The 17050-nt window shown below is 45.7% G+C and overlaps 1 protein-coding gene across 6 annotated transcripts in view; it reads right to left on the bottom strand.

Moving 5' to 3' along the window:
• MYH10 (myosin heavy chain 10) overlaps nt 1-17050 on the bottom strand; it is a 139675-nt gene that overhangs the window by 35080 nt on the left and 87545 nt on the right. For all 6 annotated transcript variants that reach the window (XM_045199183.3, XM_045199186.3, XM_045199184.3 and 3 more), the window contains 3 exons: nt 1944-2137; nt 1727-1848; nt 88-157 (listed from right to left, as the gene is read on the bottom strand). In XM_045199183.3, coding sequence (XP_045055118.1) covers nt 88-157; nt 1727-1848; nt 1944-2137 — 386 coding nt within the window. The remainder of the gene's footprint in view (nt 1-87; nt 158-1726; nt 1849-1943; nt 2138-17050) is intronic.

Here is a 17050-nt window from a genome sequence, read left to right as displayed (position 1 = left end):
AAGAGAGAGAGTTTGTTTATTTTTTTAAACGAACTACAGGAAAAGATACCAGTAGCCCATAAGCCAGAAAAATCAAGAAAAGCTTACCATTCGTTCACAAGCCTGTTTGCCATCCATAAAACCTTTAGGAATAGCATTCGGAGTTAGGATCTCATATCTGCAAGAAAAGCAGACAAAAGATGTTTTGTAAAACTTTGTGAAAATGTTTACCTACTAACTGTGAGTTCTGCTTCCTCTAGGAGGTAATAATATGATAGGTAATCATGGTTATATGTATCAACTTAGTACTCTGCGTGCTAATTACACCCCTCCTCCTCCTATCCACAGTAAGAGACAATCTACCAGGCTGTGTATCACACAATGGGGGCCACAGTAAGGGCTTCCCCCGAGCCCGTAATGAGGACTGGGATGATTTCTCCACTGGACTCCACCTGGAACAGCGGGGAGAGAGCCATTCTGACCCGCAGCCTTGTGTAGTCTAGGGAACAACAAATGCACTCACAGTCGAAAATCCAATTTCCAGGAGAAAAAAGGAAAAAAGGAAACTAAATATTAAAGAAAATTACATAATACATTTAAAAAATAAATTTCCCATCATATGTTTTCATCGATTTCTAGTGCATCCATTTCTACAGATCTTCTCCCTTTTGTTTTCCTTTACCCTTCTGTTCTAATCTACCCTGTTCCCGACTCTGCGTTAGTGGGAGGACTGCAGTGCATGTACGCACACGCGCTGTAGCAAAGCATGTATGTTTGCACATAGATACAAATTCATCGAGTTACACACCACTTAACGACAGATATGTCCTCAGAAATGTGTTGGCAGGTGATTTCGTGGTTGTGCGAACACCAGAGTGCACTTACACAAGTGTACAGCCTACTGCACACCCAGGCTGTGTGGTGTAGCTTATTCCTAACCCCCAGGACTGTGCAGCATGGCACCGTACAAAACATGAGATTAAGTCAAGCACAGAGAAAGTGCGGTAATCAAGAGATGCGGTAAACCTGGGAGGAATGAGGCGGCCAATGAAACACGACAGGCTGTTTTACAACAAACTTTTTTTTAACAAATAGAAAGTACACTCTCAAAAAATGATAAAAAGTATAGTATAGTTGGCACATAAACCTGTGGTCATTTATTACAGTATCACGTATTTTATACTGTATATAACTGTATGTGCTATCCCTTTACACGGATGGCGACTCAGCAGGCTGGTTTATGTCAGCGTCCCCACAAACACGAGTGACACGTTGTGCTGTGACCTTACGATGGCGGTGAGGTCACCAGGTGATAGGCATTTTTCAGCTCTACTGTAATCTGTGAGAATGCCATTGTATATGTGGCTTGTCATTAACCGAAATGTTGTTATGTGGCACATGACTGTATTTTAAAGTATTAGCTTAAAATGTAATTATGTTTAAAGCCCAGACAGAAGTGTTTACACGAGGTAACTGTTAAGTTCTCAGCTTTAAATGCTTATCGCACAGCTGACTCCAGGACCCTGAAGACAGACCGTCGTCGGAGCCCCCACAGCGGTCACCGGCACGCTAGGCCCTCCACGTTCCTGACCAACAGTCAAGGTAATAACGATCACCCCTTTCCCACGCGAGAAGAAAACTGAAAGCACCCAGGGGACACGATCGACGGTTCCTCATTACCACCCTGTTTTGATGCACACAAGATAAGCTTTGATACATATGGAAAAAAGGGAAAAGTTAGCAATACCTCTGTCTGAATTCCTGGAAAACTATCCGGTTGGGGAACCCCTGGCGACAGATTCTGATCCCTTCCAGGACACCATTACAGCGCAGCTGATCCAGCACCAGATGCGGGTCCAGTTTTCCAGCCTAGTCAAGCAAGGGAGAGTTTCATACTTCAATCGTTATAACCTGACCCAGATCGGTTTCAAAGGCCAGTCTTGGTTTTGCTTATTAACACATACCCGCTTCTCATGATTTGGGATGATGCAGCGAACAAAGTTAGGGTTGGTGTTGCGGAGAGTGGCCATCAGCTTGGTGAGAGACTCTTTGTAGAGTTGTCCAACAGTGCGAAACATGCCCTTTTTGGTTTTATAGGCAGAGCCAAAAGCTGTCTCAGTCATACCAGTGACTTGATCCAGACCCACAATACGGTCCACTGGTGAAAATAAAAAGGAAAGGGGAAAGAAGTCAAATCCAACTCCTTCGCAGGGGAGGAAAAGACAGTGATAGTGCAGCAGCACAAGCTTTGTGGAACGGATGGGAAGAGGTGCCATATAGGTAAGGCAGTCAGCACACTCAGACACTGCACAAGCCGTGGAGCTAACAGCCACACACTTCTACGGCGGGAGACTGTAGCGCTGCCCACTTCATACCACGTACCAGCAGATGCCTTCCGCTGCGCTACTTTCAGGAATTCACTGTCTTTGATAACATTTTGCCTGTTACATATACAATTATTTGGTAAATGAGAGATCATTGGCTGGCATTATTGATACACACACTGATACTGTGACAAGTCTCAAAACAGGAAAGGGCTTATAAAGACAGCATAAACATACATGACTGTACAGAGCAAGTCCACTTAGCGAATATGGCTCAGGGATTGGGGACCAAGGTCCTCTCTTATTGTGCATAGGAATTTCAGTAAAAAAAAGTCATTCAAGGTGCAGGAAGATTAGATCCCATCAATTCAGGTACTTAGGAGGAGTAAACTCCGGCTCTCTCCTCAAAGCATGAATAACACTTGTTAAAGGACAAGAACACAAAATAGGAAAGAGTCTCCTAAAGAGTCAGTGCCTACGCTAAGTTTAATGATGGTCAAACTTCTCAGAGGCTCTGCTCCTACTAAAGCAGCTGGCATTTTACATTCCCCGCAGAGACCTAGCCCTTCTAGCGATGGAGCTGTAAACCGAAGGCCCACGTGGCGCACCAGCCGCTCACACTGCACGCTCGATGCACAGTATGTGCACATTTAAAAACTGTTAAACGAACAAAACACACTACTGAAGTATTTTAATCAAAATAGCGATTGAACTACCCTGCTAATGCCCCTTGCAATTTTAACAGCCACCTCCATTTCTTTCACTTGTTCCCCAGAACACAAAGTACACGGGGACCTGGCACTGTATAAAGTACTTTATAATCAAGACCTCATTCAAGTCTTGATTTGCAATGAGGTTTTTACAGAAGAGAAAACCATGACCCAGGAGGTGAGGTAACTTTTCAAGTTATACAGGTCTTAAATGGAGGTGCGGAGGAGGGGGGATAAAACGGCTCATTTCCAGGCCCATGCACGCTCTCTCCTACGTGAAGCCACCAGACTCCAGGGTTTCGGTCAAAGCTTTTTCTTCTGCTTGTGCCCTGAAGTCTGTCTACCATCCACCTTAGAGGCCACCTTTCTTTCCTGCTCCTTCAACCTGTCCGTCTTTACTTGTTCCAGCGAAAAACAGCATCAAACTCCACCTGTGCGTGTGCCATGAAACTATATACTTCTTTAACTTGTGCCTGCCTACTTCTCTTTCTGTCCCCTCAGGGCCCAGCTTCTTTCTGGAGGGGTCCACGCACGTGCCACTCCACCCCTCTCCCACTCAATTCCCACTGCACAGCTCCCTGGCTTCCAGCTCGCCCCCCTCCCTCTACCTGACACAGCCCACTGTCCAGCGTTCAGTTCACCTGACTCTGGTACACTGACCTGTTAACCATAGCAGCAGCATTCTGAAAACTCTCTCCTGGCTTCTCTTACTCCATCTTCTCCTTGACCTCCGTCTACCTCTCCAGCTACCCCAGTCTCCTTGGTAACTTCTCTCCTGCTCTTCCTATATACTGTGGCACTCCCTAGGGGCCCAGACTCAACTCATCTGAAGTCCTTTCAGACTATGGCTAGGTGCAGGTACAGGCAAACATTGTTTGACCTGCTTTTCTCAAGCCATAGCATCATCCTGGGTGATCGCACATGTGACTTTAATAAGCTACACCTGCTCCCCAGCACCCATTACCAAAAACCTATATTCTCCTCTCCACCCAGAAGTCACAAAGGTTCCTCTGCCTTCCACACATTCTCGGTGAGTGCCTATCACACCTGCTTTTATGACACTGCATCTCTTGCACCTAGCAGGAGGTCTGGCTTGTGACAGGCTTGATACATACATGTTAGTGAACAAATGAAATAAAACACATTTATAATTACAAAGTGAGAAATGCATTGAAAGAAAAGAACAAGGTGCTGTGAGAGAGATGGGTGGTCAGAGCTCTCTCCGGAGAAACTACACTGAATGTCTGAAGGGAAAGAATGAGCCGGCAGAGTGGGAACAGCACGTGTGAAGGACCAGGGGCAGGAAGATGTGAACGCAGCTGGTGCCCATGAAGCACTATGAGGAGGGACGCTCCTCTGGCTCCTACATCTAGAGTGGACTGGGACAGAGGCCGGGGGGACCAGAGAGCTGACCACTGTAGTAATCCAGGTTCTAAGAAAGATGAGAGTAGCTTGAACTACAGAGATTATAGAGGAGATGGACAGAGAAGGAAAATTCAAGACATATTTTGGTGGGAGATTTGACCTGCTTTAATGATTAACTTGACAGAGAAATAAGGGAGAGGGACATGTCAAGAATAACTCCTAGGGTTTTAGCATGAGCAACTCAGTGGCCTGTGGTGCCTTCTGTTGGGAAGGTAGGAAGTGGGTTCTGTGGGTTGGAAGATAGGATCCTAACTCCATGTAAGTTTGGGGTGCCTGGGAGACATTAAGGCGGAGATGAGATGCCAAGTGGACATTCCAGTCTGCTGCTAAGAAGAGAGGTCTAGACTGGAAAGGTAAATTTGGGAGTTGTTGACTTACAGTGAGTGCTTAAAGTTAGGAGACTGGATGAACCATCTGAAGGGCAAATGAAAAGACACGGCCTGAGAGCAAGCCCCAAGGAGCTGGGGAGGAGGGAGAGCTAGACTAGGAGGATGAGGAGTAGGTGGGACAGAAGGTCAATACCCTAAACTAGAGCATACTCTCTACCCCACCTCTGCCCTGCCCCTCCCCTCCTACTTCCTATGCAGACGTAACCACCTTTGCTCAACCCAGAACCCGGGAGCCAGACCTGATTCCTCTCACTTCCAGCTGCTCACCAACAAGGGCCAAGCCAAATTTCCAAGTGTGTTCAAACCATCCCCTGCTCTCTGCTGTCCTGGCTTGGGCTCTGCCTTCTCTCCTGGGCTCTGCAATAACCTCCTAACTGGTTCCTTCCTCTGGCCTCGCTCTCCCATTTCATCCTCTCCCCTTCTCACCACGACGTTCTCTGCAATTATGCCTCTGGTCCCAGTGTAACAAGGAACAAGTAGTTCTCAAAGACAAAACTATATACATTATTTATTCCTATACTTAAAATCCTTCATTTTCTCCTACAGCTTACAGGATATGGTCCAAATAACCTAGCCCAGAAATCTAACCCAATGATGAAGAACTCAACTCAGCGAGTCAGAAACACCCACCACTCCCGAGCTGAGTGATCTGGAGTTGAGTTTACCCAGCTGCTCCAAACCTCAGCATCTTCCTCTGTGAAACAGAGCTAATCTGACCCACCTCAGGAGTGGGGCCAGCAGGTGGGGGGCCTGCAAAACATTCCCGTGCTCAGCCAAGGTACAGCCCTTGCCATTTCCCCACAGGTCCTGAAGCAAGGCCCTCAAGCCTCCATCCTCTTCTCTGCTTGGAAGGCAGGCCCCTCCTTCTAGCCATTCGGGCAAATGCTCAATGGCTTTAAAATCTCCATTCTTTACCCAGCTACCTCTTTTTAGGCTCTGGTTTCCACCTGCCTCCAGACTAAATAGGCTACTCCCTCCTCTAGTCTTCAAATCACCTAGGCTAGATCCCTGGGACCACTTCACTCTATCCTGTGTATCTTCTCGCTGGACTGAGCTTCCCCAGCGAGTCTCTGCACCCCTCTGAGCAGGCAGCGGCTCAGACGATTTCTTCTGCCTTCCCCCACCACCTAATGTTGGCCTGAACGTGGTGTCCGGCACATGGTAGTTATTTAATTAAGCTATTTAGTATCTGTTGAATGAACACAAAATTGCCCCGAAAACAAGCCACCCCCAAAACAAAAGGAGGCACTGTGTTTACTGTGTGGACACGCTGGTTTGCAGTCCTCTGGCCTGCTCCTCACACAACATGATGGCGGCCTAACAAAGCAGGCCCCAGCACCAAACTGCTTTTTACAGTAATAACTGGAAAATATAATCACAATGTACTTGATTTTCAAATTTATTTATAATAAAGGTAATCAAAGCTCAAAATTCATCATGCATTGGATTTTCTTTTCTTTTTTAATTCAAAAATTTAGGAGTTCCGGCCCTAGCTGGTATAACTCAGTGGATTGAGTGCTGGCCTGCAAACCAAAGGGTCGCCAGTTCGATTCCCAGTCGGGGCACATGCCTGGGTTGCAGGCCAGGTCCCCTGTTGGGGGCACATGAGAGACAACACACATTTATGTTTCTCTCCCTCTTCTTCCCTTCCCTTCTCTCTAAAAATAAATAAATAAAATCTTTAAAAAAATTTTTTAGGAGTTCTGGCCAAGATGGAGGCAGGCAGAAACCCTTCGCTTCCTCACACAACCAAAAGGAGGATAACAACCAATCTAAAATCAATAAACAACCAGAAGTGCCAGAAAATGAAACTGCATGGAACTCCGACAACCAAGGAATTAAAGAAAAAGTCAACCAGACCGGTGCACCAAGACAAAGAAATGTGGCCCAAATGAAAAGACAGAGCAAAACCTCAGAAGGAGAGCTAAGTGATGAGGAGACAGCCAACCTATCTGATGGGGAGAATTTAAAGCCCTCGTAATTAAAATGCTCACAGGACTGATTGAGCCTGGTTGAAAAATGAAAAAGCAAATGAAAGATACCCAAAATGAAATAAAGCAAAATATTCAGAGAACCAACAGTGACAGGAAGGAAACCAGGACTCAAAGCAATGATTTGGAACAAAAGGAAACAAAAATAAACATCCATTCAGAACAGAACGAAGAACCAAGAATTCAAAAAAGTGAAGAGAGACTTACAAACCTCTGGGACAACCTGAAACATTTCAATATCCGAATTACAGGGGTTCCAGAAGGAGAACAACAGCAAGAAATTGAAAAACTTTGAACAAATAATGAAGGAAAACTTCACCAATCTGGCAAAGGAAATAGACTTCCAGAAAGTCCAGGAAGCTCTGAGAGTCCCAAAGAAACTGAACCCAAAGAGGAACACACCAAGGCACATCATCATTAAGTTACTCAAGATTAAAGATAAGGAGAGAATCTTAAAGCAGCAAGAGGAGAGGAGACAGTTACCTACAAAGGAGCTCCCATAAGGCTATCAGCTGATTTCTCAAAAGAAACCTTGCAGGCAAGAAGGGGCTGGAAAGAAGTATTTAAAGTTATGAAAGGGCAGATAAAGTGCTTCCCAGAAAAGGTCAAGTTAAAGGAGTTCATCATGACCAAGCTATTATTATATGAAATGTTAAAGGGACTTACCTAAGAAAAAGAAGATCAAAAATATGAACAGTAAAATGACAACAAACTCATAACTATCAACAAATGAACCTAAAAGAAAAGACAAACAATGAAACCACAAACTGAGAAAACAACTAGAACAGGAACAGAACCAGAGAAATGGGCATCACATGGAGGGATTTCAGTGGGGAGGGGGAAGGGGCGAATAGAGGGGAAAAGGTACAGGGAAGAAGAAGCATAATTAGTAGGCATAAAATAGACAGGGAGAGATAAAAAATGGTATAGGAAACAGAGGACTCAAAGAACTTACATGTATAACCCATGGACATGAACTAAGGGGGCGCAGAATGCTGGAGGGTTGGGGGAGCAGGGTGGAGAGGCAATAAAGGGGGAAAATTGGGAAAACTGTAATAGCATAATCAGTAAAAATACTTAAAAAATAAAAAATATTAAAAAATAATAAATAAAAGATGCCTTTTATCAACTTGAAAAAAATTTAAATCAGGGTTAGCTTTCACCAAAAAGCAAAATTATCTTGTGGGTAAAAGAGAGACTTTGGGAACTGCCTTAAATGACTTGAGCCATACTAATAATATGTGAGTTCATTAAAAAAAAAAAAAATCAAGACTATAACCTCAATTTTACAAAAGCACGTTCTTGTTGAAAATGGTTCGAGCAGGAATCAGAGACAGGCGGAAAGTGCAAAGACAAGATTCTAGCAGCTCCTTGAAATGAGCATCACTGCTCCTAATACTGCTGCTAAAACCTGCAGGTATCTTAGTGCCCGCGGTTTCCGGGCAGAGAGTGGTTCTATTTATCTTCCTGCTGCAAACTCTTCTCTCCGAGGTAGCAGGGGGGCCTGGTTACGGCTGCTGGTGGGCACCATAATTCATTACCTGGTTGCCCAGTAGCCCGAAAAGATTTCCAAGTATTTTACACAAACACTTAATTTATTAATGTACAAACTTATTTGGACAGTGAGAAATCAGATGAGCTCCACAGACCTGCAATCTGTTAAGGGCATATTAGTTTAACAGAAGAAAAATGCAGTTTGTAATCATCTATCTCATGAAGCTGTCATTATTAACAGTTTTTTAAAAATAAGGAATGACACCGTCTAGTGCCAGAATGCTCCCTGGCCCGCAGCCCCAGGGACAAGAGGCATATGAGAGTTTCACGTTCTCCAAATCGGTGCATGGGCCCAAACATTAGTGTTACAAAGTTTAATTTAAAGTACTTAAGCCAGCTCTTCAAAATCTCACTGCAGTTAATATAGCTAAAAACTACAAAAGGGGAGAAAAACTTATTTTAATAGCCAGATGACGATAAATAAAAACTCCATCAAATACTCCTTCAAAAGGCCTGTGGTACCTGATGCCACTCTAGGCATCCAGCGTGTTCTCAATACTCATTTAAACAAATTGAGACAATTTTACCCTAACACGTACTAAAATGTAACTAACAGTTAAAAACAAATTCAGAAACAAACATTTAACTGCTATCAATTCCCAGTAACAATCTTAACATCAAATAGAATATCTCCATAATGGTCCTATTACACAGCAATAACAAATTTATAATGGCTGTTAATTGTTCTGCAATATTTGGAAAATTTTAGAAAAACTGCAGGAAGTCCAGAGGTTGACAGCAATATTCCTTCTCCCAGGCACTAGTGTAAGTTGAACTTGAATTTGTCTCCTTTAGCTCCCTCCTCTGTACTTTCCCATCCCTGCAGAAGCCAAAGCTGCCGGGCAAACAGCAAGCCCCATTCATCTGCTTCTGCGCTCGCTCTCTCCCTTTGGCAGGTCCCACGTACTTAATTCATGCTGGCACTGGGCAGCGCAGCATGACTGCTGATCTGCTCGGCCTTGGGGCACTGGGAATGAAAGTGGACTTGCATTAAATAATAGCCAAGGAAACAGACGTTACTTGATGTTGTTTTTCACAGTTACAACGGCAACAATGGTGCACCAGCAACTGCAACAGCTGCGGAGCAGCCAGGGCCAGTGAGATGCCAGACGTCCTGTACTTGGGCGCCTCCTGTGTGCCAGGCGCAGGCTCACATTGCCTCGGGTGATACTCACAAGAACCCTGAGAACTAAGTGCCACTGTCCCCATTCGACCTTGGGACTCGAGCTGCAGTACCCGAAAGCTGCTTCTCCTGGGGCTCCCAACTCCTCCTAAGACTCAACATAAAATAGGGAGGAGTAGGCTATACCGCAACGACAAACCTTCAGCTGCTGAAAACGACGGCAAGGGAGCTAGTAAGCACATAAACTGTGTTGGACCTAACCACAGATCCTAAAATGGCACTAAAAATAGAGATTCATGACCAGTTGATACAATAACCTACAAGGAGATTAAATAATTACTATTTTATCAGTCATGCTACTTCAATCTAAGTAGAACTTCCTTTAAAAAAAAACAAGGCTGGTTCAAAGTTTGGAATGTCTTCGTCTGAAGCGTGGCTAAGGCAGAGCCTTTCCCTGAGGTAACAGGAGGCAGCTAAGGACTCAGTGGGATCAGCCGATGACAAGATGACAAGAGCCAAGAGCCGGTGGCAACCGGGGAAGGCCCCTGCAGCGGCAGCCAGCCTCTCCTCGGTGACTCTCAGTCTCAGCTGAACTGCTGCTCCCACTCTTCAAGCAGGGCTTCCATGGAAGATTGAAAAGGGCGAGGGGCATCTGTATCAATAATTAAAACTCGCTTCACGTACTTCTCACATTTTCTCTGGTAGCACTTTTCAGATGTCAGCAGCCACCCTGCACTGCTGCCGGCTCAGAGAGCCTGAAGGGCACTACTCTGTGGTGTGGACGGGTCAGCCACGACTGTCCCTCCCACAGAGAGCGGATCAGGACTAAAGCCACAGAGAAGTAAGTAAGCCCTGTCACAGACCCTTTGAATCCAAACACCCCACCTCAACTTTGAGGTTAAGACCCCTCTTCGCTGCTTCATTGGGCTTGCATCTTCCATCACTAGTTATCTCAGATGTCTAGACTTATATTCGGAAGAAAACAGTCCTTTGGTTTGTAACACAAACTTGTGTGACCTCCCTATTTTGCTTCCAGGAATTCTGTGACTTTGATGCTTTTGGAAACCTCTCTTTATCCCACTCTCTCATTCTTATTCTCAAAAGCCTTCATATTCTTCATAATGCTATTTTCCTCCCACCGTCTTCTGAGAAATCACTGAAACTATGAAAGGCCACATTTTCATGTCAAACCTGCTACATGGGGTTTGAATCCATGGACACATGTAACAGGAGGAAGACGTCTGCTGTAGAAACACTTCACACTCTATAGAAAGACCGCATTCAGCCACAGGGGTTGAAAGGCCCTCTAAGGGAAAGAGAGGCTGAGACCCCTGATGATTAGGTCCACCGAGTAACTCAACCAAAGGACATTTCACCGAGAGAGAGAACCAGGCACATTTTCAGTGCCACAGTGAGGCCCCTGCCAGAATGACACCATCTAAGAGTGGCTCTGTCCTTGATCCTGATGGCACAGAAAACACCTGGTCCCTACACCCTGAAGCTCATGACTCGCAAGAAAGAGCATCTACCTTGCAGGAGAGGGGAGGGCTGCAGTGGGCATGGGAGGCAAAGCTGCTGTACCAGTTCCCTCACTTGGTGACTTATTTATGGTGCCTACTTTGTGCCAGGTGCCAAGGAAATGAGGGTGAGCAAACACAGGTGCTGCTCTCAAGGAGCTCACAACCTGGAATTCCCTTAAAAAATTAGAAATCCAAAAGAGGTAAAGGGAATTAGTTTAAAGAGGGCACTCAGCTTTGGGATAAAGTCCAAAAGGTCAAGCACTAACCTTTTAACCAAGCACAAGTCACGGGCAGACCTTTCGCTTAAAACTACCTCCTAGCTCTCTCTCCCTCTCCTGACTAACTCAGCTTTGTCCACACGGCCCGAGCCCGAGATGGCTGAGCGTGAAGATTTCTTCCTTCGGAGTTCTCCTGTGGAGTATTCATTCCAGCTCTGGGAACGATCTCTGGCATACTCTATCTCCTCCCACTCCCGCCCCCCCCACGGCTGCAATCAACTTTTCCATAGTGCGTGAGCTAGAATTGATGGCAGGGATCCTGACCTGGATGAAAATGGACACATTCCTCCAATATATTTTTTTTTAAAACTTTTGAGTTGGATATAGATCTCAGCATTATCATGGTCTAAAAATTACAGAGGGAAATTTAATAAGAAGAATTGGACTGTATTTTTGAATTTCACTACATGATAACTTTACTAAATAACTGCAAGGCTGAGTGATATTCGCTTTATATTGGGCTTTTGGGGGACCATTAGCCATGATTAGGCTGTATTTTAAAGCAGGGTGAGGGTTTAGACCACGAGGCCCACACATTTGGAGCCGAATTTCACATTCAATGTACAAATTCTAATACCAGCCCACTCAGTCTCACCGTACATAGATCAAGCCTTGTAGAGTTTCATTATCTCCAGTTCCAAAGAAAAAGCCAAGTAGCCAGATATGCACATAAATCCCAAACAAAAGGTATAATGATGAGACCAATACATGGGTGATAAATATGTACTTATTTGTTCACAAAATGTTAATGACTTAAGAGAAAAAACTCCTCTTTGGAATTTCTTAGAGTTGAAAATTTAAAGGTAACTCAACGACAAAGAAGACATTTTTTGGTGGATCAATTCCTAATGATTCCCTCAGAGGACCATGTATCAAAGTGGCACTACTGGAAAAGGTAGTGACATACCTTTTAATATGCAGTGCTGTAAGAGCTACGCGTAAAGTAAGAAGCGATGTGTAGGCAGTAGCGATTGGGTTGTTTATGCACTCAAACAGTTGCCTTGAAGGAGAATAAAACTGAGCATGAAATGAAAGGTTCATGCAGGTCTATGAGCAAAACAAAAACAGAAACCCAGAAACCAGCCCCACCCCCAGTCTACCCTGCCCGCCCAGGCCCCCCTGCCAGCCCCCCTGCAAGTTCTTCCTGTGGGCATAAAACCCTTCTGCTTTGGAAGACCTACAGGCTTCATACATTCACCTGGTGGCTCATGAAGACCAGAAACACTGTCATAGAAAGAAGCTCTCTGAATATTCTGAATCTCTAAAGCAGAGAAACAGCAAAAACAGGAGGACAGAAGAGCAAATACACAAACACTTCAGTTAGTGTGAAAGACATTCGACATCACAAGTAAACTTTGAAATCGAGCTACGAAAGTAGCCAGTCCAGGGAAGATCCCATGCAAACATTACTATTTAGAAAATTTGCACATTTGGACAAAGTTCTTTATAAAATAAACTTAATCTGAATAAAAAATGCATATTCCCAACTCCACGTGTGAACATTTTATCACAACAATGTTAAATGATTACCCCCATGTAAATGCAGGATGAGACTTAAGCATTATAAGGTACTAGTTGAGTTGCCCTTAATAAAGTGATCTTGCAATTAGCAAATTAGAGCAAGGCTGCAATACATCACAGCACTCTGGGAAATGTATATCTTAGAAGCTTTTACTGTCAAAATTTATACTACTGTGTAATTTTACTTCCAGTACAGACTTTGGAAATACAATTTACTTCAAACACAAATTAATAACAGGTAACTACTGTTAGGAAAGCAAAATTCAAGTTCTATTGCAACAAAACGTCAAAATAACTAAGTCATAAGGGAGGAATTTATCATACCATTCCTCCTAAAAACAGCCAACGAGGCACATTTACATTAAAAATGCAATCTTTAGTTTTGGGGGCTTTTTCTCTGTATAAGCCCCAAGAAGTGGCAAGAAGTCCTGTGCAGCTGGTAGCAAGATCCCAAAACATCTTTTAGTAAAAAGGAGGGCACTATGAATCTCTAGGGCAGGGCTGCCACCCCCAAATTTTATTTCTCCTGGTTTGGCCTGGAGAAAACTGTAAAACTCTAACATGAAGTTATTTCAACACATACTGTTTTATATTCAAGGCATGGCGCCCTCACAGGCAAACTGTACTCCTATATCGTATATTCATGGACTCGAGTGTCCACTTGTTATGTTCTGCTTTTGCATTTATGTAGTTATATAAAGGTAGAAAAGGCGATTTTCTTTTCCTAGAGAGAAAGCTACCCTTGTCCCAAGTGATCTCCACACGCAGCGTGAGTGGTGATGAATTCCACCTTGGCACCCTCCGCTGACCTCATGTACGGAACGCACGGCCCTCAAAATTGCACTGACACACTACTGCTGCTCTGCCTGCCCTCCCCCGACAGGGAGTGACCTCCGAGATCCTGTCACTCAGACAACACCGAATCACTGCCCACCTAAGCTGAAGAGCAAGAGGACTTCCTACAAATAGGAGCATTATCAGTAGAGCAGGCCTGAGAGAATATTCCAGAGCAGACACTAACACAACCAAATCAAACCAGGGTAGGTACGATTCCTATCAGCCTATTTTGACAAAAGTGGCCACACACACTGCCAAACACCTATCTGTAGAAAGGCAAGGGCGACCACGGGGCTGTACAGTTTGGGGTCTGAGCTGTGGACGGAACACAAAGGGACAGGGCTCGGGCCAGGACTGAAGGGGCTCCGTGAGGCTGCCAGCGTTTTCACTCAGCATTTCTGGAATCAAGTAAGTAGCTTCCCTGCAGCTACGGAAAGCACAAAAGGCAGGGGAGTCCTCCGCAGACCCGGCTCTGCCCATGGGCACATCATCTGGGACACAACTTCGGCCCCACCCCTCCGTGCTGGCCAGACCTTACATTCTTGAAGCCTCTGACCCACGGCTGCCAAAGGCCCTCCCACTCCAGAGGATGGTGGGACATGGCGTGACAGGAGAGGAGTGGAAGGTGGAAGTCACGGAAGCTGGGAGCTAAGATAGAGGCTCGCTCAGTCCTATGACTGCATCTGTGCCTATCCCAAGTGTCCAACCACCGACAGGCTGCAAGCCCTCATAGGGCGGGGCCACGACCTTCTGCATTCCCAAGTACCGCACACCTCGCAGACGACAACCAGGGCGCTCACGGTTACACACGCGGTATTCTATGAATGGGTCAGGTGCTCCACAGGGGCTTCCACAGATCATTTTGGGTTACGAAATTTAAAGATAAGTCTTAGTGGTTCATGACATCAGAACCAGTGTGTAAACTCAGGACATGATGTCTTCTATTACCATTCTTAATTTCCCAAATACCCGCATCTTTGCTCCTTCAAAATGAAGGAAAAAATCAATTTTTGAGGCTTCCGGAGTAAAAATGCCTGTGTCCTCTGTTCCTCTTTTCCTATTCATTCCTTCCATGCCCACCTCGAGGTTCTTTCCCACCAAGCCAGCCAGCCGAACACTGCCAGTTTCACTTCTTCAAGTTCACATGGGCTCACAAACCAAATGTAGCTATTTATTCCATCAAGTCCAGTCCACTGACGCTGGCAGTCAGGCTTCTCCACGGTCTGTCACCGGCCTCATTTCCTGCCCACACCCTTTTGCCCCAGCCCTGCTCTAAAGCCCAAAGGCAACACTTACCCTGGGCTGTGACCTCCCACTTCCGAGTGTGATCGCTCACCCCGTCCTTTCCCCTTGCCAACCTCACTCCCAAAAAACGCTCCCCAGCCCTAGCTGAGCTGGCTCACAAGATCCTACTCACTGTTCAACGTTTAAGGCATGATCGGGACACGGCTGCTCATAAATTAGTGCCGAAAAACTGTGGTTAGTGTTCAGTAAATGTCAGTTTTCCTTATTTTTTCAACAAATTATTATCTTTCCAAGACAAGGAAAACTGCCTCCTCCTCCATGGCATTATACCGTAAGCACCCTGGGTAAAGGGAGGCCCTGCTGTGCTGTACGCTGCTAAAAGCTCGTCCCGTGCCACGCACACAGCACTCGCCAGGAGTCTTTGGCCCTCAAACCTGGCTACATGGCTCACTCCCTTTCCTGTGCCCTCAGACCTAAGAGGAGTGCCAGGAGGAGGGGAACCATGGGCAATTCCAGCCCACACCGTGCCCAGACCAGGCACAACAGAACTGACTGCTGACAGAATGCAGGCATTCACGACTGGCAGCGTCACTCCTTCCTCTTCCCTCTGTGACACTTCCCACGCGCAGTTCCAGCTCACCGGTGCTGTTTCTCTAGCACCTGTGGACACCCTCTGACAAGCGGAGCTCAGAGTCCTTTTCCTGCTCTGGTTCCAGTTCCTCAGATTCCACTCTAACATTTCACGGCGACAGGGTCCGGAGTCCCACAACTATGAAGGCACCGCCAGTGCCACACTAGCTTCCTGCTTCTCTTCTCCTCCTCATGCGGCACCCGGCTGACCGGGTCACTGCAAGTACACTGACACTCAGCGTCATTTGAAGACTTTCTTCCAAGGGCATAAAGGTAAAAAGCTTGTTTTACTTGTTGGACACCTAACGGGTTTCACAAACCCCTCCTTTTACACAGTCTCCTCCCAGGACCCACACCCCCATGTGTACAGTGCACCCCACCCTGCGGGCTCCTCACATTCCCCTGGGCTGATGTACAAGATTGTTCTTGACTGGACTGTCTTTGACGGGTTATCTTTCCCCCTACTCACTTTCTCTGCGTTCACTCTTCTCTTTCTAAGTCTTTCCTTTTGCCCCAATTGGCTAAATGCTTCTCCTCTGTTTTCTGTATTTCTTTCTCTCTGCCTCTGAGAAGACAGCTAGATTACAAGCTCTTGATCTATACAGAAAAGTAGACGTGAGCCAGCGAGCCAGGGTTACTGAACAGGCCCTGTTTCGGGGTCAAGGCCTCGCAAGGGGAAGATCTGGGCTAAGGTCGTGCATGGCCTGAGGCCAAGCGAAGAGGTGGGATACAATCAGGAGGAAACGTAGCAGTGAGAGCTCAGCTCTGAAAGACACTGGATCCCACTAGGCATATATACACAGAGATGGTCTGTTTCTCTGGTACTAGCAACATTTTCTAGTCTATGATAAAAAAAAAAACTGCTAAGCCCTGGCTGGTGCGGCTCAGTGGATTGAGGGCAGGCCTGAGAACCAAAGGGTCACTAGTTCAATTCCCAGTCAGGGCACATGCCTGGGTTGCAGGCCAGGTCCCCAGTGTGGGGCATGTGAGGGGCAGCCACGCATTGATGTTTCTCTCCCTCTCTTTATCCCTCCCTTCCCCTCTCTCTAAAAAGTACATAAAATCTTAAAAAAAAAAAAATTGCTAAAATCTTTGCCTGAGGTTCGTGTAAACAAAGAACTAGGAAGACTTATGGAAATAGAAACCGATCTACAAGCAGGTATCTGAGTGCACTCATCAGTCACTTTGTGCGTGTGTGTGGAAGGCTGGCAATGGCTAAGGACGCAGCTCAGCTGACCTGCATGCCACAGAGAAAGTGCACAGGGCTTCTCAGGCTTTGTCTCAGGATTATAACCTAACTGGGACCAGGGTGGCCTGAGGCATATGCGCAGGTCTTTTGTCTCTGAGCCAGAATGTTTCCACACTCCCCATAGCGTCTGCCCAAGAAGGCAGATGTCTTGTTACCCATGTATTCTTACAGTGGGATAATTCACACAGAACGGCAGCCCTGCTCTAGGGAAAGAGTTTTAAAGGAAAATACTGATATATATGCACACATATGTATATAAGAGAACAACATATAAT

This window comes from Desmodus rotundus, chromosome 9 (genome assembly GCF_022682495.2).
Source record: "Desmodus rotundus isolate HL8 chromosome 9, HLdesRot8A.1, whole genome shotgun sequence".
NCBI classification, from domain to species: Eukaryota; Metazoa; Chordata; class Mammalia; order Chiroptera; family Phyllostomidae; genus Desmodus; species Desmodus rotundus.
This window is presented reverse-complemented; position numbering and strand designations above follow the sequence as displayed.